The sequence below is a fragment of the Cnephaeus nilssonii genome (genome assembly GCF_951640355.1).
Source record: "Cnephaeus nilssonii genome assembly, chromosome: X".
NCBI classification, from domain to species: Eukaryota; Metazoa; Chordata; class Mammalia; order Chiroptera; family Vespertilionidae; genus Cnephaeus; species Cnephaeus nilssonii.
The window spans coordinates 100024444-100051586 of NC_137071.1; the positions used below are offsets into that span (position 1 = coordinate 100024444).

General features: G+C 40.6%; 1 protein-coding gene across 2 annotated transcripts in view; it reads left to right on the plus strand.

The window, feature by feature from the left end:
• Nucleotides 1-27143, plus strand: part of ATP11C (ATPase phospholipid transporting 11C (ATP11C blood group)) — a 235943-nt gene that overhangs the window by 93034 nt on the left and 115766 nt on the right. For both annotated transcript variants that reach the window (XM_079765342.1, XM_079765343.1), the window contains exon 2: nucleotides 7314-7433. In XM_079765342.1, coding sequence (XP_079621468.1) covers nucleotides 7314-7433 — 120 coding nt within the window. The remainder of the gene's footprint in view (nucleotides 1-7313; nucleotides 7434-27143) is intronic.

Consider the following 27143-nt stretch of genomic DNA (forward strand, 5'->3'; position numbering starts at 1 on the left):
ACAGATAAGAAAAAGCTAAAGGAGTTCATTACCACCAAACCAGTATTATGTGAAATGCTGAAGGGTATTCTTTAAGAAGAGGAAGAAGAACAAAAGGGTAAATATAATATATATGAAAAACAAAGTGACAATAAATACACATCTATCAACAATTGAACCAAAAATCAAATGAATAAAAAAATTTGATGAACAGAATAAACTGGTGAATGGAATAGAATCAGGGGCATGGAAATGGAACAGACTGACAATTCTCAGAGGGAAGGGGGTATGGGGGGTGTGGGAAGAGATTAGACAAAGATCTTATATGGGTGTATGCATTACCTATGGACACAGACAATAGGGTGTGGAGGTCCTGGGGTGGGGTGGGAACCCAGTGGTTGGAAGCTATGGGGGGAAAAGATGGACATCTGCAATAATCTCAACAATAAAGATTAATTTTTAAAAAGAGTCTCAGGTTACTTTCTATAAATGGAAGAATCTCTGAATCATTCAAAAATATTCCTGTAAGAATCTTGAATTATTAAATGTTTACAGCATTTTGATCTATGGACTTGACTCTCTATTAGCCATCTTGTAAGAGAATTGTATTTCATCTTTACAGCCATATTTCTATAGCCCCGAGTTCCCTGGGTTGAGAGCATAGTGGGGAGCGGGATCCGATTGGAAACACTCAGAATCCATTGTTCTTGGTGAAATTAAACTGCTGAGGGGAACACATGTAGATAATCAAAGTCTAACTCTGAGCTTCCAAACAAGGTGTTCTTGTCCAAGTACTTAGGGTCACTGTTATTTCCTAAGCATTGTGCTTGCTGGTGTAGGTGTTTTTGTGGGACTTAATTATTTCCTGTAGCAATTTCTATTCAATGAAATATGCTGCCATTGGATAATGCCTAATTAGAGACAATCTTTGTGTCTCTGGATGTATTTTGAATATTCAGTTGTCTTTTGATCAGTTGTTTGAGAGTTATGGTTAATATGACCATAACTAAACTTTAAAGGCACGAAGTTACAAAATGTCTTAGTCTTGCTTCACTGCCTCTGGCAAAGGAGGGCGAGACAGCTTAATCACTTAAAAAGGTGCAGTAAAAGCAAAATTTGAAAAGTATGATTTTAAGGCTCATTGTAAAGTTATGACTAAATTATGCATCAAGATTACTCTTTCTGGCTTGTTATAATGGAGTGGGTTCAGAAACCTCAGCAATTTTACCACTGAATAAATAAAATTGTAGCAGTTTTAACCAAGAAGTTTAACACACAGTGGAAATGTTCCGTGGCACTGTAGTGCGCACCTCCCACACCCACCTCTCCAACTCTAGTACAAAAATGATGACTTTTGGGAGCATTTAATGCTGAAAGTTTGATTGAATGCTCTCTCTCTTTTGAATTCATTTGGACTTTTTAAGACTGATGATGCTGTTAGAATATACTAGTGCTTCAGAGAAGAAACTAGTTTTGGGGCTGGAGTGCAGAGAACAGTTTTAAATTATTGCCATTTTTTATTTTTAATAAGGATTCTTTGTTCATTTTTAAAGCAAATACTTATATTTGCTTTTAAAAATTCACTAAGAACAGTCTGGTGAAAAATAAAAATAATGCAGTGATTGCCTAGGATAACATCAGTGATGCTTTATTGCTAAAGCAAGTATCATGGCCTATAATTTTTATCAGTGGTCTGAATAATTGATGGTAGATTAACCACATGCAAATTAACTATAGGAGAATCTTATCTAGTGAACAACTTAAAATGATTGGAGGGGGGCACTATGTGAGGGCTATTTGTATTTTATCCTTTGAAAAGCAAATTGTTTAAATTATTTTAACTACTTAAAGAAAAGTATAGGATTAAGGCTAAAAACTTTTAAGATATTAGGTAAGGACAGTGGTCGGCAAACTCATTAGTCAACAGAGCCAAATATCAACAGTACAACGATTGAAATTTCTTTTGAGAGCCAAATTTTTTAAACTTAAACTTCTTCTAACGCCACTTCTTCAAAATAGACTCACCCAGGCCGTGGTATTTTGTGGAAGAGCCACACTCAAGGGGCCAAAGAGCCGTATGTGGCTCGCGAGCCGCAGTTTGCCAACCACGGGTTAAGGACAATCACTAATTCAGTGAGAGAGATTCTGTAGCAGTTTTCTCAGTCCTGGCTTCAGATTAGAATTGTCACCTGGGGAGCTTCCAAAAAAAAATAAATCAAGTATTAAATAAAAGACACAGGCATTTGTATTATGGTCAGAATTAAGAACCACTGATCTATGACTAAGTGATAAATATAAGTTGGCCAACACCTGGAAAGGATGGAGAGGGTGAGCTCTGTTTCAGATCCTGTGTCAGCTTTTATAGTGATAGTTTTGTATTGAGATTTTTATTCTCCCTTAGTTCTTATTGAGTTATTGGTGTAGAGCAGGGGTGGGGAACATCCGGCCCGCAGACTGTATGAGGCCTGTGCAATCATTTGGTTTGGCCTTGCCAAGGCATTAGGGGTGAGTTAATTAAATATTTGACCAAAGTATAGCAGACTAATTTTTAAGTTGATAATTTTATATGGCTCAAGAATGATGTTATAGATATTCAAATGGCCCTTGGCAGAAAAAAGTTTCCCCACCCCTGGTCTAGAGGAAGTCAAGAAACAAATTATACTTCCAACAACTTTCTGTGTTTTATGATTACTAATGGCACAGGATTTTAAGATGGTGCTAGCTGAATTACAGTATCACTTTACTCTGATTTTTATTGAGAGACTATGTTCTGGAGAAAGTTATTTGCTTTACTAAAACAATATTCAGTTTATACTGTGGAGGTATGAAATAAGAGTACAAAAGGATGGTTTTTATTTTGAAGAAAATTAAATTGCTTTCTCTGTTAATTCATATCCTATAAATATACTGTTTAATACTCTTTATATTTTTCATTATAGTGTATGATGTGTCATTAAAATAGAATTGGTGCCATCATATTTCAATTCTTAAAAATGTTATTTCTGAGGACATTTGAATGGGAAGTAGTTTAACACAGGAGGGACTCTTAATAGATTAGAATCCTATCTAATAAACGAGTACTATGCAAATTGACCGTCACTCCAACACACAAGATGGCTGCCCCCTTGTGGACACAAGATGGCCACCACAGATGGCTGGCAAGGGAGGGCAGTTGTGGGTGATCAGGCCAGCAGGGGAGGGCAGTTGGGAGGGACCAGGCCTGCAGGGGAGGACAGTTGGGAGGGACCAGGCCTGCAAGGGAGGGAAGTTGGGGGCAACCAGGCCGGCAGGGGAGGGCAATTGGGGGTGACCAGGCCAGCAGGGAGGGCAGTTAGGGGTGACCGGGCCAGCAGGGGAGGACAGTTGGGGGCAACCAGGCCTGCAGGGAAGGACACTTAGGGGCGACTAGGTCAGCAGGAGAGGGCAGTTAGGGGCAATCGGGCCGGCAGGGGAGCAATTAGGCGTCGACCAGGCTGGCAGGGAAGTGGTTAGGGGGTGATCAGGCTGGCAGGCAGAAGCAGTTAGGGGCAATCAGGCAGGTGAGTGGTTGGGAGCCAGCAGTCCTAGATTGTGAGAGGGATGTCCGACATTGGAGAGGGTGCAGGCTGGGCTGAGGGACACACACACACACACACACACACCCAATGCACGAATTTCGTGCACCAGGCCTCTAGTTCATTATAAGATGGCAGGACTCATACATTTCCACTCCAGACTACATTGTATGCCATCCAAATGGAAAATTATTTTATGATTCCTACTTGGAGTTTCTCTGCTGTGGCTAAGGCACCTACATTATTCAAAATCACAAAAACTAAAACCACTGTTTTAATGCTACATTTACAGCAAGTGGAAAATTACAGTGAACTTACACAAGTTCAGCATTGCCATTTATATGCAGGCCAAATAACATTAAAAAGAGCAGATTCCACCAGAAATTGCAGGTCCATCAGATTTGAGAATAAAAACAAGCGTGAAACAGTTATCGCCTTCATCCCACCTCACCCCCAGTTCTCAGGAAGCTCCAAACCCCACCCTGCTGGGGCTGAGGAGATTTTGCCCTTTTGGAAAATCCTCTGGAGTGGACATGATGCAGTTCTCAGGCCCTTATTTCATCATCTATTAATGCTCTATCCCTGCTACCTACCCATCAATTTTTATTCATATTCTCCAATTAAATGGAGATATAGAGGTCACTTAGGTGTATTTGAAAGAGATCCTAGAGATAATGTATGGGGAAAGCACTTAGGGAAACTGTAAATGCCATTCAGATATAGGGAATTTATAAAAATATCATGCCTGAACATTTGGATTATGCTCATTCCTTCCTTTTGTTCTCTGGAATGCTGTGACCTGCCAGAGAAGAAAGTTGAAGACAATTCAAAATTAAGGAAGCACTAGTTCATTTTTGTTTTTAAGTTAATCAGTGACCATTGTTAATTGAGGGGAACAGTTTATATTGGCAGTGCATGAAACATCCTGCAGAAAACTCACTGACCCTCTACCTCTTTTCCTTTTACTCTTCCCCCTTTCCATATGCGGAATGATCTGAGAACTGGCATAAAAAGTAGCTCTTTTTTATTTACTCTATGCTATTTCTTGCTTATATGAAAAATGAACCAACTTTATGAATATTAAAATAAAGGTTGTACATTGCAGTGTGTATATGAATTTGACAATTTCTGTAATTCAAATTGGTACATTATAAGGTTCAAGTATTGTAAAGACTACAATGAGCCTATAATTACCACAGAAGGTGAGCATAAGTGTGAAGCGGAATAAACTATACTTTTAGAAGGTGTATTCAATTTCAGTTTACATTTTGCAAAATTGATATGGGAAATTTAGTGCTCTTATCAGTAAGCTGTGTCAGACCCTATATATTACAGTTACAAACAAACTCAGTTCCTGAGGCACAATGCATATAGCTACTATTCTAGTAAAAGCCATTTTTATTGATTTCCAGGAACCATTTGAAAATTTATCTGCTATAATCACTGACTCTTGGCATGTGAAGGACCTGTACAATCAATTGTTCTAATGCCCTTTCTTTGGGCATATGGGTAAAAAGCTAAGCTATTCAGCACTGATACTTAGTGTCTTTTTCCAGCTTGCCATGGATAGAGATTCCCACAACCTCTGTTAGCCCCATGCCAGGGTAGATTTCTAGAAGTTACCCTTTATATATAGCCTCAGTCTCTCCTACTTTAGTTAATCCCAGTTACTCTTCAGTTGATTCCCTATAGATTTCAAAGGAAATACTCCACTAAATAATCCTATGTAATAAAACCCTAATATGCAAATCGACCGAACAGTGGAACGACTGGTTGCTATGATGTGCACTGAACACCAGGGGGCAGACGCTCAATGCTGGAGCTGCCCTCTGGTGGTCATTGCACTCCCATTGCTGGAGTGCCACTCAGCCAGAAGCCGGCTCACGGCTGAAGAGCACAGCAGCAGTGGTAGGAACTTCTCCCTCCTCCACAGCAGCGCTAATGAGTGGCAAGCCAATTGATAAGGAGCGAGCAGGCAGGCAGTTAGGAGTGAGAGGTCTCAGATTTCAAGAGAGCACAGGCCGGGCTGAGGGACACCCCCCCCTCCTGCACGAATTTCGTGCATTGGGCCTCTAGTTATTTAATAAGCTTAAATAAAAATGGTAAGGCAAGAGGTCTTATCTATCTATATTTTGGAGGTGATTCTTATTTTTTCAAACTAAAGTATGTTCCCTGTATTATCCATATAAGGTGCAAAAATTATAACTAGAATACATCTAAACATAGACATTTGGAAATGTAAAATGATTGTTTATTGGTAGAGATGACCTTTAAATGGATTATTGAAAGGGAGGAAAGTCTTTGTGGCTGTATACTTTTAAAACATTTTAGGTTGAGGGATTATCATTTTAAAAAAATATTGGAAACATATAAGTGGATGTTGGTTTCTGTCATACTTCCTGTGACTTAAATACACTGAGTGCCCAGATTATTATGATCTCTTAATGCATAATAATCTGGCCACTCAGTGTATATCCTATATAATAAAAGGCTAATATACAAATTGTCCCCTCGACCAGGAGTTTGACCAGCAGGCAGGCCAGCCAACTGCCCATGTCCCCTCCCCCTGGCCAGGCTGTCCGAACCCCACCCATGCATGAATTCATGCACTGGTCCTCTAATCTATCTATCTATCTATCTATCTATCTATCTATCTATCTATCTACCTACCTACCTACCTACCTACCTATCTATCTAGATCAGTGATGGGCAACCTTTTGAGCTTGGTGTGTCTAACTTCGCCAAAAAACTGACCATAACTCGGGTAGTGTGTCACTTTGAGGAAAAAACATTATTTCGCAAATGTTTCATCCTTGGCATGCGGCCGCCTCAGCGGCCGCGTGTCATCAGAAATGGCTACGCGTGTCAGTGCTGACACGCGTGTCATAGGTTCGCCATCACTGATCTAGATATATATATATATTGAGTGGCCAGATTATTATGTGTTCAGAGATCATAATAATCTGGCCACTCAGTGTATATCGTTGTCTCAAACATGATAAAATAAGTATCATCGAAGGAGACTGTCTCAAATTTATATAAGAAAATGTATTATCCCAAATTAAGAAAACAGTGAAGCCTCAGTGAAATACAAGGTTGAGGTAAAATGAAGTTCAACCTTAGAACTTATAGTTTCGGCAGATCTGATTTTTAAAAATGTAAAAGGGACATTAAAGATATAATTTGTGAAATGTGACTTTTTGACAGTAGGCCCTGAGAGATGACAAAGGAATGTCTTTGCTGGAAAGCCAAAGAACTTACCAAATTTCTTTGTAGAAAGAGTTGAACATTCCATTAGTATTTCTGTATTCTTATAAGTAATTATTTTGTGTTTAGAAGTAATTTGTATTCTGTTTTCTGCTGTCTGGTAAGGGTAATGTCAAGGTTGTCATCAGTAGTTGTGTAAAAATTATATATTTCAGTCTGACCTTTCCTAAGTTAGTGTGTTGCTCTGATGGTGATGGTTGAGATTCTGTGGATGAAAGAAAAATGACTGGCAATAAAAATTATTGTTTCCCTAGGATACTTTATTTAATTTAAACATTTTAGAATTACAGTGTTGGCCTGAGAACAGTTGGCTCAAGCAACATTTTTACTAAATCAGCAACTAAGAGCTTAGTGGAGTTTGACGTTCCTAGCAAGGGTTTCTCCTCTCTCTATTACTGTTTCTTTCTCTCTAGATCATAGTCAGACATGCTTAGATGAGTATTTTGAGCTCTGTAGAAGCATGGAGAAATGTGATAAAGAAAACTCATTTTCCCCCCTCTTTCTCTTGGTCAGTGTGCTGGAGAAGAGAAACGAGTTGGTACACGCACGGTGTTTGTTGGCAATCATCCAATTTCAGTAGCAGAAGATTACATTGCACAAAGGTTTTGTGATAATAGAATAGTCTCATCTAAGGTAAGTTTTTTAATTCTCTACATATTCATATAGTGAGCCAGATAATGCACTTATTTTTATTCATGCTTCTATATATACACATTGGTGTGCACTTATACCAATCATATATCAACTGTGATAATTATTTCACAAAAAGGCAGTTTTTTAAAAGTGTCACTTTGTCTTGTTATAGCTGAAACATCATTCACTTGCCTTATGATTCTTAGTGCCTGTTGATTATACATATTACTTTAAGCCTTAAAGTATTCTAAAAGTAGTAATTATTTACTTGCCCAAAGCTTCCTGAATTGCCCTTAATTGTATGGATTAGTTTGTAAATAATTTACATTCTTTTGGAGGGGGCTATCCTAGAATGGCATCCTTATTTCTTTCTATTTCACTGAGGAGTTTCCCCTGCTCAGTACAATGCTTGAACAGTTAAGAGTTTGATCACTGTAGTTGTGTCACCATTTAAATAATCATCTTACTTCAGCATAGTTTAATGCTAAGGGCAGGGGCCTGGAAGTCTGAAGACCTGAGTTTAAATCCTGGCCTGGCTATTTTCTAGCTGTGTGACCTTGGCCAATTTAATCTCTTATGTCTGAATGTTCTCATCAGTGAAATAGACCTGATATTCAATATGTGAAAGCACTCTTTATAGTTCCTTGTACTCATAGTCATCTTTCTACAAGTATTAGTTTACTAATCTTTACCTTTGGCTGGCCAGATTAGATGCTAGGTGCTAGATGGTCAGCCCATGGCCGTCTCTTATGGCACAGATTTTGATAATTTTCTTCTCTTCCTCATGCAACCTGACAAGACATATCTAAAATGTTGGTGACAATTGGTTCACTGCATATTTGCAAACACCTAGGACCTGAAACACAAAATTATGCCCTTGAAAAATTTAACATTTTAGTTTTCAAATGTACATGTGATTTATCCTTGGGTAGCTAGGAGATTAACATGTAGAATATAGACAGAATGAGTGAAACTGTGTTGTCTTATGATCTACTGGCCTTAGAACACTGAGTATACTAGTATTTGCATAAAAGGTCTTTCTTATTAATTTTTATCTTTAGCCAGTAACTTCCGTATGTGCAACTAAAATAGCGAAAAGTCCTTTCACTGAAAATTGTCACTTACCCTGTAGTAGCCAAGAAAACAATCAATAATAGTCCTTTGAGTCACAATCATAGACTTGTAGAACTAACTGAAAGAGCCTAAGAGGTCATCTTGTTCAACTCACTGACTTTACAGATGGAGAAATCAAACCCAGAGAAACTGAGCTAATGACATGGTCACCAAGCAGAGTTAGTGATAAAGCCCTTCTCATATCATTGTGCTATTTGGGTTCTTTTCTCAGTTTTATCTCTCCTTTTGCATCAAGTGAAATATAAAATATTTTCTAGGGAATTATTGTTTTCCATAGTGTTTTATGTGGAAGATGGTTAAGTGACTTTTCATTGAACTAGTGATAATCATTTTGATGCTATATACTTGGCATTTTTGTATTTTAAAAGAACTTACAAAACTCAGCATAATTCTCAACTCTTATTGTATTTAATAGGATATTTTTCATATTTTATCTAGCCTCAGTTTTGCCAGCAGGTAAAATATTCAATAGGATGTTTTAAAAAATATTCAGGGGCTCACAGGGCAAATAAAGATTGAGTCTAAACAGATTTGCTTCTATATCTATGTATATATTTTAGAAACTAGAATAAAAATTGAACACTGATAGACTAACAGATCTTTTTATTCTGTAAATATTTTGTTTACAGTTTTTCTAGTTAACTGCATATTAACTGATCTTCTTTTTCATGAAAGCTCTAGAGCAGAAAAAGAGGAAATGACAGTATACTAACCTCAGAAAAAGAATGAAATCTTAATACAATTAATAATTATAAGAGGATACTATATAGTGTATAGTGGTAAAGTGCTGCATTCTTGTAGATGAAGACCTGGGTTTAAAATTAAAATAAGTCATTTAACCTTTCTATGTCTAAATTTTCTTATCTTAAAAATGGGGATATTAACAGGACTTACCTCATAGGATTGTGCTGAGGAATAAATAAAGTAATCCATATAAAGTATTTAAGCACTGTGCTTGGCTTGTATTAATAACTCAGTAAATGGTAGCTGCTATTGTTACTTATATTTCTGTGATTATTGTTATTACTAGAGGCCCGGTGCATGAAATTTGTGCACAGGAGGGTGTCCTCTCAGCTCAGCCTGCACCCTCTCCAATCCAGGACCCCTTGGGGGATGTCCAACTGCCAGTTTAGGCCCAATCCTAGGGATCCAGCCTAAACCAGCAGTTGGACACATCACTCTCACAATCCTGGACCACTGGCTCCTAATCACTCAACTGTCTGCCTGCCTGGTCACCCCTAACTACACCCCTCTGCCTGCCTGGTCGCCCCTAACTACACCCCTCTGCCGTCCTGGTTGCCCCTCACTGCCTCTGCGTGCGAGCCTGATCGCCCCTTACTGCCCCCCCTGCCAGCCTGGTTACCCCCAAACTGCCCCCCTCTGCCGGCCTGGTTGCCTCTAACTGCCCCCCTGCCAGCCTGTTCATCCCAACTGCCCCCTTCGCCAGCCTAGTCACCCCCACTGCCCCTCTGCCAGCCTAATCACCCCCAACTGCCCCCCTGCCAGCCTGGTTGCCTCTTACTACCCCACTTCTGGCCTGGTTGCCCCCAGCTGCCCCCCTCTGCCAGCCTGATTGCCCTTCACTGTCCCCCCTGCCAGCCTGGTTGCCCCCAACTGCCCCCCCCTGCTGGCCTAGTCACCCCCAACTGCCCCCCCACCCGCCAGCCTGGTCACCCCCAACTGCCCCCCCCCCCCCATCGGCCTGGTCATACCACACAGCCTGCTGTTCAGTTGTTTGGTCGTCCCTCAATAACCCCCCTGCCAGCCTGATTGCCTCACGCAGCCTGCTTGTTCAGTCGTTTGGTCTTCCCTCACTAACCTCCTTGCCGGCCTGGTTGCCCCACACAGCCTGCTTGTTCACTCGTTTGGTCATCCCTCATTAACCCCCCTGCCGGCCTGTTCGTAGGCAGCCATCTTGTGAGGACATGATGGTAAATTTTCTTATTACCTCTTTATTGTATAGGATGGTCCTGAACAGTACTATTGATTTCCTCAGTCTCATGTGTTTGTTTGTTTTTGTTTTGTGTTTTTTTTTTTAACTTTTACTATTTTTATTTATTTTTAAATAAATCTTTATTGTTCAGATTATTACAGTTGTTCCTTTTTTCCTCTCCATAGCTACCCTCCATGCTGTTCCCACCCCACCCTCTGCCCTTACCACCCCCCCACTGTCCTCATCCATAGGTGTACGATTTTTGTCCAGTCTCTTCCGTCACCCCCCACACCCCCTTACCCCCAAGAATTGTAAGTCCACTCCCTTTCTATGCCCCTGATTCTATTATATTCACCAGTTAATTCTATTCATCAGATTTTTTATTCACTTGATTTTTAGATTCACTTGTTGATCGATATGTATTTGTTGTCACTTTGTTGTTCATAATTTTTATCTTTACCTTTTTCTCCTTTTCCTCTTCTTAAAGAATACCCTTCAGCATTTCATATAATACTAGTTTGGCAGTGATGAACTCCTTTAGCTTTTTCTTATCTGTGAAGCTCTTTATCTGCCCTTCAATTCTGAATGATAGCTTTGCTGGGTAGAGTAATCTTGGTTGTAGGTTCTTGCTATTAATCACTTTGAATATTTCTTGCCACTCCCTGCATAGTTTCTGTTGAGAAATCAGCTGACAATCGTATGGGTACTCCCTTGTAGGTAACTGTTTTTCTCTTGCTGCTTTTAATATTCTATCTTTGTCTTTTGTCCTTGGAATTTTAATTATGATGTGTCTTGGTGTGGTCCTATTTGGATTCCTTTTGTTTGGGGTTCTCTGCATTTCCTGGACTTGTAAGTCTATTTCTTTCACCAGGTGGGGGGAAGTTTTCTGTCATTATTTCTTCAAATGGGTTTTCAATATCTTGCTCTCTCTCTTCTTCTGGCACCCCCATAATTTGGATGTTGGTATGCTTGAAGTTGTCCCAGAGGCTCCTTACACTATCTTCATATTTTTGGATTCTTGTTTCATTTTGCTTTTGCGGTTGGGTGTTTTTTGCTTCTTCATATTTCAATTCTTTGACTTGATTCTTGGGATCCTCTAGTCTGCTGTTGGATCTCTGTATATTATTCTTTATTTCAATCAGTGTATGCGTAATTTCTACTTGGTCTTTTTTCATATCCTTGAGGGTCTCACTAAATTTCTCGGAGGTTTCTAGAAGATTCTTGAGTAACCTTATAACCGTGGTTTTGAACTCTATATCTAGTAGTTTGCTTTCCTCCATTTCTTTCATTTGTGACCTGTTTCTTTGTGTCCGCATTTTGGCTGCTTCCCTGAGTTGATGGAGTGGCTTTGTGTGCTAGGTGTCCTATAGGGCCCAGTGGCTCAGCCTCTCCAGTTACCTGAGGTGGACACTCTTGGTGCACACCTTTGTGGGCTGTGTGCACAGTCTTGTTGTAGTTAACCCTTGATTGTTGTTGGTATTGCTGGGAGGAATTGAACTCCAGGCCTATTGGCTGTGAGGATCAGTTGTGTCTATGATGGGAGAACTTCTGTGCTGGAGACACCCTTTTGGGACAAGACTTGCTTCAGTGGGGCTTTGGCGCTCACTGAGTCTGCCCTCTGAGTTTGTCTGTTATGGATCTGAAGAGTTGTAATCTGGATGGTCTCACTCTGACCACTGGGTGCACTGGCTCTTGGATCTCCAAGGAGGTGCAAAGTCAGCCACTGCCTGAGGCCACCCATCAGGAGCTACAAAGACATCTGCAGATTCCTTCTCTTTGTATGGGGTTTGGAAATGCCCAGATGAGGCCCAGCTGTGAAGCAATGCAAGCTGCTGTGGAGTTTTGAGCCTTCTTTTGGAAGTTCTGGGGCTCTCTGACCCAGCTGCAGTTTGTTAGGTAATTTTAGATTGCAAAAGACCAGGCCTTTCATATGCAAAAGCCTCTGCGCACAGCTTGGGTGCGATTGTAAATTGGGAGGGGCGTGTTCCCAGGGAATCACCAGGGCAAAGCAAACTGCAATGGCTGACTGTAAGCCCCTCCTCAAAGAGGCCCCCGGGTCTCTGTGTCCCACAGCACTGTGCAGGAACAATGATCGCTGCAAGCACCTCTGAGAGCCATCCTTGTGATCCGGCCCGATGCCAGACAGTCCAGTTTCTCCCCGTATGAGTCTGGGTCTCCAGAGTCTCTCCAGGAACTGGAGTTCAGAGCAGTCTGGAGCTTGCGTCTCCCTCTCGATTGAAAAAGACAACAGCATACTCAGTTGCCAGCCCCTTTCCGCGCGCGTGCACCTCCGTACCTCTGCACCTCCGCACTTCACTTCCGCACCTCCACACCTCCTCTGAGTCTCAGTGTGCTTTTCTCTTTCATTCTAGTTGTAGAATTTCCACTCAGCCAGCCTTCCCATGGTTCTGGATATCTGTTTTGTCTTTTAGTTGTAGTTTTTTTTAAATTTTATTTTATTGTTTAATGTATTACACATAGTAGTACATATATCTCCTTTTTATTCCCCATGACCTTCCCCAGCCTCCCCTACCCTCTGTCACATGCCCTCATACCCGCCCCCCCCAGTGTCTTGTGTCCATTGGTTGTGCTTATATGCATGCATACAAGTCCTTTGGTTGATCTCTTTCCACTCCCTCCCCAACACTCCCCAGCCTTCCCACTGTAATTTGACAGTCTGTTCGATGCTTTATTGCCTCTGTATCTATCTTTTTGTTCATCAGCTTATAATGTTCTTTATTTTCCATAAATGAGTGAGATCATGTTGTATTTTTCTTTCATCGCCTGGCTTATTTCACTTAGCACAATGCTCTCCAGTTCCATCCATGCTGCTGCAAATGGTAATAGTTCCTTCTTTTTTATAGCAGTGTAGTATTCCATTGTGTAGATGTACCATAATTTTGTAATCCACTCATATGCTGAGAAAATAAACAAGTGGGATTACATAAAAATAAAAAGCTTTTGCACAGCAAAAGAAACCATCAACAAAACAATAAGAAAGATCACTACATGGGAGAACATATTTGCAAATGTTATCACTGATAAAGGTTTAATCTCCAACATTTACAGGGAACTCATACAACTTAACAAAAGGAAGATAAATGATCCAATCAAAAAGTGGGCAAGGACCTAAATAGATACTTTTTGAAAGAAGACAGAAGGCCAAGAGACATGAAAACATGCTCTAAGTCACTAATCATACGAGAGATGCAAATCAAAACGACAATGCGGTCCCATCTCACAAATGTCAGAATGGCTATCATCAACAAATCAACAAATGACAAGTGCTGGCGAGGATGTGGAGAAAAAGGAACCCTCGTGCACTGCTGATGGGAATGCAGACTGGTGCAGCCACTGTGGAAAACAGTATGGAGTTTCCTCAAAAAACTAAAAATGGAACTCCCATTTGACCCAGTGATCCCACTTCTGGGAATATATCCCAAGAAACTAGAAACACCAGTCAGAAAGGATATATGCACCCCTATGTTCATAGCAGTACAATTCACCATAGCTAAGATTGGGAAACAGCCTAAAGGCCCATCAGCAGATGAGTGGATCAGTTGTAGTTTTGAAGTGTTTGTGGGAGGCAGCAAGTTCAGGTGTTTACCTATGCGGCCATCTTGGTTTTCTCTCATGTGTTTTGAATGTATGGAGTTATATCTATGAAAAGGAGGCCTTTGGATCCATTTTGGAGAGAACAATAGCCTCATAATTTTTCTCATATTGTTTTCTAATATATTTCTTTATTGATTTCAATGAGGAAGGGAGATGAGAAGGAGAGAGAGATAGAAACATCAATGATAAGAGAGAATCATTAATTGGCTGCCTCCTGCATGCCCGCTACTGGGGATCGAGCCACAACCTGGGCATGTGCCCTTGGCCGGAATTGAACATGGGACCCTTCAGTTCACAGGCCAATGCTCAATCCACTGAGCCAAACCAGCTAGGGCGTCTCATATTGTGTTTTGGCTGTTTGTATTTACACCAGAATCTTCTAATTGATGAAATGTACAATTTATAGAATGTGTTAGCTGCTTTAAAACTTTGTAGCAAGTGTTGATTTTCTTTCTCAACCCTTTAGTAATAAAAATAATTTTCTCTTAATTGGGTGCTTTTTGTTTGTTTACAAATGCCATCAGTAATGTCAGTATAACACTGAAGTGTTGTTCATGTAAGGAGCACTAAAGATAAAAACTTTGACCTACTTAAAATGTTATTTATAAAATTAGTGTTCTTCTCTTCTTTTGGGAACACTGACATTTTCTTTAGAGAAACTTGTCCTCTGCAGCCTGCCTCCTTTAATGTTCTCTGCAGGGACCTTTGGGAACAACAGAAATTTGTGATTGGTATGAAACTTGGAAATCACCACCTCTATTAAAAGAAGAATTGGTTGCTTCTGCTAGGATCATTACATTTCATCATATTTCTCTGTTCCACATTTTTTCCTTTAAAAATCCTGAGCCTCATCTTAAATGCCCTTCAGTGGGATAAGAATCTGTGAACTCCACCTATCTCTTTGAAGGTAGGCCCAACTAGGATTAAAGTTTCAAGCCTAAAATTACACTAGTGTTTACCTTCAGTTTAAAAATCAGAAATTGCCATAGAATTTATTAAACATCATTTTGTCTGAGTCCCTTTTTAATTGAATATATTGGAGTGACATTGGTTAATAAAATTATACAGGTTTTAGGTATATGATTCTATAATACATCATCTGTATATTACTAGGTGTTTAGTACCCCAAGCCAAGTCTCCTTCTGTCACCATTTATCCCCAATTTACCTTCCCCCACCCCTTTCCTTCTGGCAATAACCATACTGTTTCCAGTGTCCATGAGACTTTGTTTGTTTGTTTGTTTTCCTTTGCTTAAGCCTTTCACCTTTCTCACTCTGCCCTCAAACCCCTCCCCTCTGGCAGCTGTCAGTCTGTTCTCTGTATCTGTGAGTCTATTTTGTTAGATTATTTTGTTCATTAGATTCCATATATAAATTAAATCATATGGTACTTATCGACTGGCTTATTTCACTTAGCATAATACTCTCCAGGTCCATCCATGCTGTTGCAAAAGGTAATATTTCCTTTTTTATGGCTGAGTAGTATTCCATTGTGTAAATGCACCACAGCTTTTTTATCCATTCATCTACTGATGGGCAATTGGGCTGTTTCCGAATCTTGGCTCTTGTAAATCAACACTGCAATGAGCATAGGTGTTCATAAATTCTTTTGAATTAGTGTTTCAGGTTTCTTCAGACATATTCCCAGAAGTGGAATCACTGGGTCATAAGGCAGTTCCATTTTTAGTTTTTTGAGGAAACGCCATACTGTTTTCCACAGTGGCTGCACCAGTCTGCATTCCCACCAGCAGTGCAGGAGGATTTCCTTTTCTCCACATCCTCGCCAGCACTTGTTTGTTTATTTATTGATGATAGCAGTTCTGGCAGGTGTGAGGTAATACCTCATTATGGTTTTAATTTGCATTTCTCTGATAAGTAGTGCTGATCTTTGTCTGAGTCTTATTCCCTGAAGCTGCCATTTTACCTGAAGTTACTAAATCCTAATGCAGTAATCCTATCTAATAATAGACAAATATGCAAATTGACCATACCTCCGTCACACCCACAGGCCACGCCCACAAGCCACGCCCACCATCCAATCAGAGTGCGCATGCAAATTAACCCAAACCAAGATGGCTATAGCCACAGAGAGCAAGGTTTCCTAGGTAACAGAGGAAGCCAAGCTTTCTGCCAGCCGTTGCAGGCCTAAGCCTCCACTCAAGCTACAAAGTTTCAATTATAGAAGGTAAACAAATGGCGGCAGAATGGAGCTTGAGAGAGCAGGCCAGGGTTGCCGCCGGCAACAGGGGAAGCAAAGCTTTCCACACACCCTGGCCGGGCCCACCCGCTTAAGGCAACAAAGTTTCAATTATAACCCCAACACAAATGGCTGCGGGCCTCGGAGGGAGCCCCAGGCTTGGCTCTGCTCCAGGCTACAAAGTTTCAATTGTAGAAGGAAAATAAATTCCAGATACCAGGGCCTCTGCTTGCGTTGCCAGGGGGCGTGGCCCGCCTGCAAACCACCACAGGCCCCTCGCTCAGGCCGCCCCACGCCGCAAGGAATCCCCACCTGATCCAGGACGCCCTTCAGGGCAAACCAGCTGGCCCCCACCCCTGTACCAGGCCTCTATCCTATCTAATAAAAGAGCACTATGCAGATTGATCATCACTGCAACACACAATATAGCTGCCCCCATGTGGTCAAAGATCCTGCCCCCATGTGGACACAAGATGGCCACCACAAGATGGCCAGCAGGAGAGGGCAGTTGGAAGGCACCCGGCCTGCAAGGGAGGGCAGTTGAGAAGGACCAGGCCTGCAAGGGAGGGCAGTTGGAGGTGATCAACCCTGCAGGAGAGGGCAGTTAGGAGTGACCAGGCTGGCAGAGGAGGGAAATTGGGGGCAAAGAGGCTGGCAGAAGAGTGGTTAGGGGCAATCAGGAAGGCAGGCAGGCAAGCAGTTGGGAGCCAGCAGTCCTGGATTGTGAGAGGGATCCCAGGGATTGGGCCTAAACGGGCAGTCGAACATCCCTTGAGGGGTCCCAGATTGGAGAGGGTACAGGCTGGGCTGAGGGACAACCCCCCCTCCGTGCACGAATTTTGTGCACCGGGCCTCTGGTATCTTATTAATTCCTTTTGCTCTCCTGAATTTATGGTGGAAAGAGCGATACTTTAAAAGAAAGTTCTACTTGACATTGTTAATGGTAATGTAAATAGACTGCTCCAATGCTCAGAATTGTATTTAATGCCTATAATGTGGAGAGTTGATAATAACATGGATACAGTAATTTTAAAAAGTGAAGTTACTCAAGGTAGAGCTCTGCTTATTTGCAACTGGGATCTTATTTACAATAATGTTAAAGCATAGTTATTTTGTTCTACCATATCCAAATCCTAGTACTTAGAAAAGTCAATACTCCTTCTGATAGTTCATTCACAATTGGCTGCTAACTTTAGTAGTTACTTTAAATAGTTACTGCTTCCTTTTTAACTGTGATATACTGACACAATAGAACAAGTTATTTTTAATGTTAAATCAGAAAAAATTTTTGGACTTTAAGTAAAAACAAGTAATGGTCTAGAGCCTCCCTTTTATGAAATCGAAATAATAGGTTCTCAAACTGTGATTTAATTCACTTCAACCGCCCCTCTTGAATTAGGAACATTTATAAGATTTTTGGTTTCAAATTAAATTAACTGGTAAATCTTTGAGGGGCTGACGCACAATTTTTCACATAATTGTATCATTTTTAAAATTTATTTTTATTGTTGACAGAAGTCCCCCATTTCCTCCCCATGCCCCTTAACCTGGCCCCGACCCACTCCAGGTCTTCATCGCACTATTGTCTTGTGTCTATGGGCTATGCAGATATGCATATAAGTTCTTTGGTTGATCTCTTCCCACCCCACTTCCCCATTGCCCTCTGAGATCTGTCAGTCTGTCCATGCTTCTATGTCTGTGGACCTATTTTGTTCATCAGTTTATTTTGTTCATTAGATTCCACATATCAATGAGGTTATGTGATATTTGCCTTTCTCTGACAGGCTTATTTTGCTTAGCATAATAATGTCCATCCATGTTGTCTCAAAGGGTATGAGTTCCTTCTACTTTATAGCCCTATAGTATTCACTTATGTAAATGTACCACAGCTTTTTTATCCACTCATCTACTGATGGATACTTAGGGTTGTTTCCAGATCTTAGCTCTTGTAAATAATGCTGCTATGATCATAGGGGTGCATATATTCCTTTTGATTGGTATTTTGGGATTCCCAGAAGTGAAATCTCTGGGTCAAATGGCAAATCCATTTTAATTTTTTTTAGGAAACTCCATACTGCTTTCACAGTGGCTGCACCAGTCTGCATTCCTACCAGCAGTGTACTAGTGTTCCCTTTTTCCCACATCCTCACCAACACTTATTGTTTGGATTTATTGATGATAGCCATTCTGAGAGGTGTGAGGTGATACCTCATTGTAGTTTTAATTTGTTGGTGACTAGTAACATTGAGCATTTTTTCGTATGTCTCTTGGCCGTCTGTTTGTCGTATTTACAGAAGTGTCTATTCAGGTCCTTTGCCCATTTTTAAAATGGATTGTTTATCTTCCTTTTGTTGAGTTGTATGAGTGTTATATATTTTGGAAATTAACTCCTTAAAAGATGTATCATTGGTGAATAGGTTCTCCCATAAAGTGGGTTCCCTTTGCATTTTGAGGATGGTTTCTTTTGCTGTGACAAACTTTATATGTTTATGTAGTCCCACTTGTTCATTTTTTAATTTTGTTTCTCTTGCCCTAGCAGATGTATCAGCGAAAATTCTCCTTACGTGAGATGTCTGAGATCTTACTGCCTATGTTGTCTTCCAGGACTTTTATGGTTTCTCATCTTACATTTAAGTCATTTATTCATTTTGAGTTTATTATTGTGTATGGTGTAAATTTTTTGTCTAATTTCATTTTTTAATGTACCTGTCCAATTTTCCAACACCATTTATTGAAGAGACTATTTTTACTCCATTGTATGCTTTTGACTGGTTTGTCAAATATTTATTGACCATAATGATGTAGGTTGATTTCTGGGGTTTCAATTCTGTTCCATTGATCTATATATCTGTTCTTGTGCCAGTACCAGGCTGTGTGATTACAATGGCTTTGTAGTATAGTTTGATATCCATTGTGGTGATCCCTCCAACTTTATTCTTCTTTCTCAAGTTTGCTGCAGCTATTTGAGGTCTTTTGCATTCATATAAATTTTTGGAATATAATTTCAAGATCTGTGAAATATGCTGATGGTATTTTAATAGGAATTGCATTGAATTTATACATATCTTGGGGTAGTATAGACATTTAAATGATGTTAATTCTTCCAAACCATGAATACTGTATATGCTTCTAATTGTTTGTATCTTTCTCTTTTTACTTCCTCAATGTCCTATAGTTTTCTGAGTACAGGTCTTTTACCTCCTTAGTTGAGTTTGTTCCTAGGTATGTTATTTTTGGTTGTTGTTGTTGCAATGGTAAGTGGTATGGTTATTTTAGTTTCTCCTTTTGATAGTTTGTTATTGGTGTATACAAACACCATCGATTTTCTGATGTTAATTTTGCATCCTACTTCTTGGCCATATTCATTTATTAAATAGTTGTTTTTTGGTGGAATCTTTAGGGTTTTCTATATACAATATCATGTCATCTGCGAATGAGTTTTACTTCCTCCGTTCCAATTTGGATGCCTTTGATTTTTTTCTTCCTGTCTAATTGCTGTGGCTAGGACTTCCAGTACTATCTATCTATATATAAACAGGGAATATGCTAATTAGCTGGACGTCATGACCGCTCAGGAGGAGGTTGCATTACGACCACTCAGGAGGAGCTGCACACACAGATGGGCAGGAGGGGACTGAGCCTCAGCGGCCACGGGGAGGCTGCGGCTGGGGGCGGGCCAGATTGGAGACACAACACATGGAGAGGCTGGGGCTGGGGGTGGGCCGAAGCAGAGACACAACACACAGGAGGGCCTGCCCCCACCTCGGCGGACACAATGTGTTGGCTGGCGCTACCTGGGTCAGGCAAGGGTCCTGGCCCCCCACGGGGTGCCTCCTCACACAGCAGGAGGCGGGGTGCCTCCTCGCGCACTGGGCCTCTAGTATTGAATAAGAGTGGTGAAAGCCGATATCCCTGTCATGCTCTCTTCTTAAGGGAAACACTTTTAGTGTTTGCCCATTGAGTATGATGTTGGCTGTAGTTTTGTCATGTGTGGCCTTTGTTATGTTGAGTTTTGATCCCTCTAGTCCAACTTTGCTGAGAATTTTTATCAAAAACGGGTATTGGATTTTTTCAAATGCTTTTCTGCATCTATTGATATGATTATGTGATTTTTATCCTTCATTTTGTTTATGTCATGTATCACATTTATTGATTAGCAAATACTGTACCAGCCTTGTATCCCTGGAATAAATCCCACTTGGTCATAGTGTATGATCTTTTTAATGTATTGCTGGATTTGATTTGTTGATATTTTGTAGAGGATTTTAGTATCTATGTTCATCAGGGATATTGGCCTGCAATTTTCTTTCTTTGTAGTGTCTTTCTTTATCTTTTTTGGAATTAGGATAATGTTGGCCTCCTAAAAAGAGTTTCAAAGAAGGATAGGTGTTAATTCTTTGAATGTTTGGTAAAACTCACCTGTGAAGCCATCTAGTCCAGGGCTTTTGTCTGCTGGGAGTTTCTTGATTGCTGCTTCACTTTTTAAACTGTTATCAGCCTATTCATGTTTTCTGATTCCTCCCGATTGAATTTTAGAAGATTGTATATTTCCATGAATTTGTCCATTTCATCTAGGTTGTGCAATTTAGATGTTCATAGTATTTTCTTACAATCCTTTTTATTTCTGTGCTGTCCATTGTTCTTTGACCTCCTTCATTTCTGGTTTTATTTATTTGGATCCTCTGTTTTTTGATGAGTCAGGTTAAAGGTTTATCATTTTTTTTATCTTCTCAAAGAACTAGCTTTTGGTTTCATTGATCTTTTGTAGTTTTTTTAAGGCTGTATGTCATTTATTTCCACTCTGATTTTTATTATTCCCTTGTAGTCCTTTGGCTTTTTCTTGTTCTTTTTCTAATTCTTTTAGTTGTAGTGTTAGACCATTTATTTGAGCTTTTTCTTGTTTCTTGAGGTAGGTCTGTAAACCTATGGTTTTCTCTCACAGGACTGCTTTCACTGTGTCCCATATGTTTGAGGTTACTTTGTGTTCATTTTCATTTGTTTCCAGGAAGTTGTGTGTTTTTTTTATTTCTTCCTTGATCTCATTGGTAACCCATGCATTGTTTAATAACATGCTTTTTAGACTCCATGTGTTTGAATGTTTTTGAGGTGTTTTTTATTTTATTTTTATTTTAGTTCATTTCTAGTTTCTTGCCATTGTGATCCAAGAAGATACCTGATATGATTTCAGTCTTCCTGAACTTGTAAAGGCTTATTTTGTGTCCTAGCATGTGGCCTACCTTTAGATTCAATTAAATCCATCTGATCCTAGTGTGTCATTTAAGGTCACTGTTTCCTTGTTGATTTTTTTTTCGGGGGGGGGGGGGTCTGGAAAATCGATCCAGTGATGTTATTGAAGTGCTAAAGTGCCCTACTATGACTCTATTGCTGTCTGTATCTCCCTAAAGTCCTCCAGGAGCTTCTGAATATATTTAGGGGCTCATATATTCAATGCATATATTTTTACCAGAGTTATAGTATATCCTCTTAGTGGGTCCATCCCTTTAGTATTATGTAGTGATCATCTCTGTCTCTTGTTATGGCCTTTGTTTTGAAGTCTATTTTGTCAGTTATAAGTATTACTATACCCACTTTGTTTTTGTTTTAATTTGCATGGAAATTTTGTTCACCCCTTTTCTTTCATCCTGTGTGACTCTTTCATTCTGAGGTGGGTCTCTTTTAAACAGCATATATATGGGTCATGTTTTCTTATCTATTCACCTACACTGTGTCTTTTGATTGCAGCATTTAATCCATTTATATTTAAGGTTATTATTAATAGGTACTTATTCATTGTTATTTTTATTCTTTTTTTGCCTATGTTCCTATCTCTCTCTCTCCCACTTCTACTTCTTACAACAGACCCTTTAGCATTTCTTGCAATGCCAGCTTTGTGATACTAAATTCCTTTAGTTTAGTTGTGTGTGTGTGTGTGTGTGTGTTTTATATTGTTTTGATTTGTTTTTGTCTTAGAAGCTCTTTCTTTAATCTTCAGTTTTGAATAATAGTCTTGCTGTATAGAGTACTCTGATTTCAGATCCTTGCTTTTCATTACTTGGAATATTTCATGCCATTTCTTCCTGGCATTTAGTGTTTCTGTTGAGAAATCAGCTGACAGCCTTATGGGAGCTCCCTTGTAGGTAACTGGCCATCTCTCTCTTTCTGCCCTTAAGATTCTCTCTTTGTCTTTAACATTTGCCTTTTGTTATAATACTCCTGTAGGACCCAGTGGTGCAGTCTCCTTGAACTCCTGAGCTGTCTGCCCTAGGAATGACCATTTTGTGTGTTGTTTGGGCTTTCCTGTTATAATTTGGTCTTGATTATTGTTGTACCATTCATGGGTGTGTTCTCCTCTCAAGCTGGCTGACTGTGAGGCTCAACCCCAACCACGTCATGTGAGCTGTTGTACAGGTGCTGATGGAACAAAACAAGCAAAAGAGGAAATGAAAGAAAAACATACAAAAGGATCCAACAATAACAGCAAAAACAACCACAAGAGAAAAGAGCGTTAGGAAAGAGAAAAGATAAGAATAATAAAAGAGCCCTAGCCGGTTTGGCTCAGTGGATAGAGTGTCAGCCTGCGGACTGAAGGGTCCCAGGTTCGATTCTGGTCAAGGGCATATGCCCGGGTTGTGGGCTTGATCCCCAGTGAGGGGCATGCAGGAGGCAGCCAATCAATGATTCTCTCTCATCATTGATGTTTCTATCTCTCTCTCCCTCTTCCTTCCTCTCTGAAATCAATAAAAATATATTTCAAATAAAAGAATAGTAAAAGGTGAAAGAACAACAACAATAATAAAATAAAAAGAATAGTAGAAGAGAAAAGATTCTGAAAGGAAAGATCAGAAAGAAAAAATAACAATAAAGAATGGACAAAGGAAAATGCTAAAAAATAAAAATAAAAGAATTATGAAAAGAAGGAAAGATCTAGCGCAAGAAAATAACAGTAAGAAAAGGAGACAAATAAGAGATATGAAAGAAATAAAAGAGAACAGAGAATAATAGTAACAATAATAATACCAAAGCAATAAAAATGAAAAAGAGAATAACCATGGGAGTAAAGTTCGCCTCAGCAGATTTTAGTGACTGCTAGGTTTTCCTTTTGGATCCTGCTTTTATGTTGTGAGGCTGTTTTGCATGCTGATTTCCAGCCTCCCAGGAGATACTTTTGTGTTAACCAATGTCAGAAGCTGGCCACGTTTGGCTCTCGGGTACCTGTTCAAAGCTTCATGCGATCCACATCTTGTGGCTGCCTGCACTGGGCTTTGCTGCCCACGGGAGGGGCCCAGCTGAGCTTGTAGACTGTTTTTTTTTTTAGCACCATGGGGCCCTGAGGCCGGTCAGCAAACATTCAGAATTAAGGGACGATAGTGGGTGTGTTGCCTGTCCCAGAGCCAGTCCACTAAGTCTCTCCTGGAATATTTCCCTGACCTCGGCAGGGTGGAACCCCTCTTAGGCAGTCTGTTGGGTCTGCCAGAAGCCACGAGTTTCTACCAGCTCACCAGTGACAGGAAGTGCCAACCAGGTTCCTGGTAATGGGGGAGGGATGAACCCACTCCAAAGCACTTACTGAGACCACTGCCTCCTCTTGAGATGCAGGATGGAGTGTGCTGGATTTTAGAGGGTGGAGTGAGTGGGATTGCTTAGGGTGGGGCAAACTGTATCCCAGGGTGGCAGAGTACTTGCCTTTCCACAGACTTCTGCCTCTCTGGAAAAATGGTTGCTCTGATATGGTGGGGGGGATGACCTAGCACAGGTATCTCGACAGCAACTCCCCAGAGACTCTCCCCAACTCCTTCCACACCTGTCTCTCCTCAGGCTACTCCAGTCTGTATCACTTTCCCTCTGTGAAAACTAGGGTGAGTAAGTGGGAAAGAAAATCCTGTGTGGCAGCCCTTAAAAAAAAAGTTGCTTTGTCTCTGGGAGTCTCTGCTCCCTGATAGATGTGGGTGGCTACTGCTGGCTCTGGGATGCCCAGCCTGGGGACCTGACCTCTCTTCTTTCTGGGGGAACCCTCCTTACCCTTGGGCCTACCTTCCTAGGAGCTGGGCCATCCCCTTTCATGACCCTGCCCTTTCTGCCAGTCTCCAGGTTGTTTCTGCCCTTCCTTGTTTAAAGGCCTCCTCTACAGCCAGTCTTCAGGTGGTAATTCAGGGTGAATATTCCCCAGTTTAGTTTTAATTCCAGTTTGGTTCTGGAATTAGGTGCTAGAAAGATCCATCTACTCTGCCACCATCTTAACACCTCCCCCCATAATTGCATCTTTAGAGGCCACATTTATGTACCAATTATATTCACTACAGAGTATTTGTTAAGTACATTGTATATATTTGGAAAGCTGGCAGTTTTCTGTAGAATCCATTTTAAACATATTCTATATGTCAGTGTTGCTATTCAATTTTATAATTGCATCTTAAGATCCACTTACTTCTTTGAGTAAGTACTTATGGCCCCCCAAGAAACTCCATTCTCATTGTTAATGAAAGAAATGCTACAAACATTTTCTTCCTGTGAATTAACATTGTAATTGGTTTGTAGCAACTAAGTCTGAGACTACTATTTAGGTAAACAAATCAATTTGAATAACTTGTTATATATGGCTTTAATTCAATTTAAATTTAGATCAGATTTTTCTTGGTCTTCCTTAAAATAAGGTATGCTATATGACATTTTTTGAGTTAGAGCAAAAGAGTAAATGACCAACACACAAATTTTAATCAAGATTTCTTGTTAGGCACCTGTGGTAAAGGGGCTATGATATGCTCTCTGACCTTTTTTGTTTTTTTTTGTTTGTTTGGAATTTTGAGGTTTTTTCAATATTTTTATTTTTTCAAGTACAGTTGGCATACAATATTATATTAGTTTCAGGTGTACATCATAGTGATTAGACATTCATATAGCTTACTAAGTGATCACCCCAATAAGTTTAGTACCCATCTGTCACCATACATAGTTATTATAATACTAGGGGCCTAGTGCACGAATTCATGCACCTTGAAAGGAACTGTGGGCCATGAGGCTGCAGTAGGCACAGGGGCGGGTCTCGGCCTATTCTCTGCATCCACATCTGGCCCCTCCCGCTCCTGCCACCGCAGCTCCCATGTGCTGATGGTGCCGGCCCCGCTTGCACCCACTGATGGCACAGAGTGATTGGGGCTGGTGCCAGCAGTGGATGCAAGCAGGGCTGGTGCCAGCAGGGGATGCAAATGGTGGATGCTGCCCTGATCGCCCCTCAGGAGCAGGGCGAGGTGGAGAAGCCCTCAGGAGTGATCGGGGCCAGCAGCCACCACTCACACCCGCTGACAGCACTGAGTGATTGGGGCTGGCAGTGGGTGGGAACGGTGGCTCTGGCGCCAGCAGCAGGTGCCAGCGCTAGGCAGGACCATGGCGCATGGGAGCAAAGAATTTTCAGTAACCACCAGAGGCAGCGACCAGTGCCCCGCCTTAGTCTGGCTCCCCCGCTCACCTGCTCTACCATCCCACCATGGCCAACGCCCACCATGTTCTGCGTGTGCCCCTGGTGGTCAGCGCACATCATAGCGCTGTTTGGTTGTTTGGTTGTTCCGCTGTTTGGTCTATTTGCATATTGGGGATATATATATTGATTATTGACTGTTTACCTCTGCTGTACTTTTTACATTTTTTAAAATTCTAGTTTATATTCAATATTATTTTGTATTAGTTTCAGGTATACAGCATAGTGGTTAGACAAGTGTTTCCTCTGATATTTCCAGTATCCACCTAGCACCATACCTAATTAGCATAATACCCTCTAAGTCCATCTGTGTAGTTATAGCTCATGAACTGAAATAGGAAAGAAGAGGGCATATAGTAGTAGTTTCCAGTAAAGGGAATAACCTGAGTTCCTCAAGGAACCTGTTCTTTAGGAAGGTAGAAAAATGGTAAAAGAACCAAGTCACCCTAGTAAAAAAAAAATGTTTCCTTTTATGTGTTAGGAGCCATCAGAGGACTCTCACAGTTCTTGATGTTTACCTTTAGTTAGGGAACAAAATGTCAGCAAGCCAAAAGTTCAGCTGTTAGTCTGCTGTTGAAACAGTTAAGTGCTGATTCAGACTACATCAGCTTCAAAGTGACTGGATCAGTGTTTTGTTTGTTTGTTTTGTTTTTTAAAGTTTTTAAAATTAAATTTATTGGGGTGACATGGGTTAAAAGGGTCACCTAGGTTTCAGGTGTAGATTTCCATGTTAAAAGATCTGTATATTGCACTGTGTACCCACCACCCAAAGTCAAATCATCTTTTGTCACCATATATTAGGCCCCTTTCACACCCATCCCTTCTCTGTGGCAACTCCCACACTGTTGTTTGTGTCCATGATTTTCAGTTTTATATCCTACATATGAGTGAAATCATGTGATTTTTAGCCTCAGTGGATACCTGCAATAGAGATATCCATGGAGATGGTGGGCTTCCTCAAGGTATAGCCTAATTGCCTGGCCCACTCAAAATCTTCCCAGATCTTCATCCAGATGCCTTCTTCATCTCCCTGAAGAAAACCTAATGAAAGAGAGACACTTTGGTGAAGTGGCTCTAGCCACTCATGTATATATTCACAGAACTATGCTGGCTATAGTTGTCCGGAAAGATCTGATTCCCTAGGCCAGGAAACAAATTTTATAGACAGAGAAAGTATTTTGTGCTCAAATAAACTTTAATTACACACAAAAAGTTGATCAGTGGTTTTGATCCCTTTTATTTTTGGTCATAAGCTGCCTTGGGTATCTGATGAAAATGTGGACTCTTCTCCCAACTGATGTTCATGCACACACAATTCTGCACTTAATTTTGAATGGGCTTCCTTGAGGCACTTCTGAAA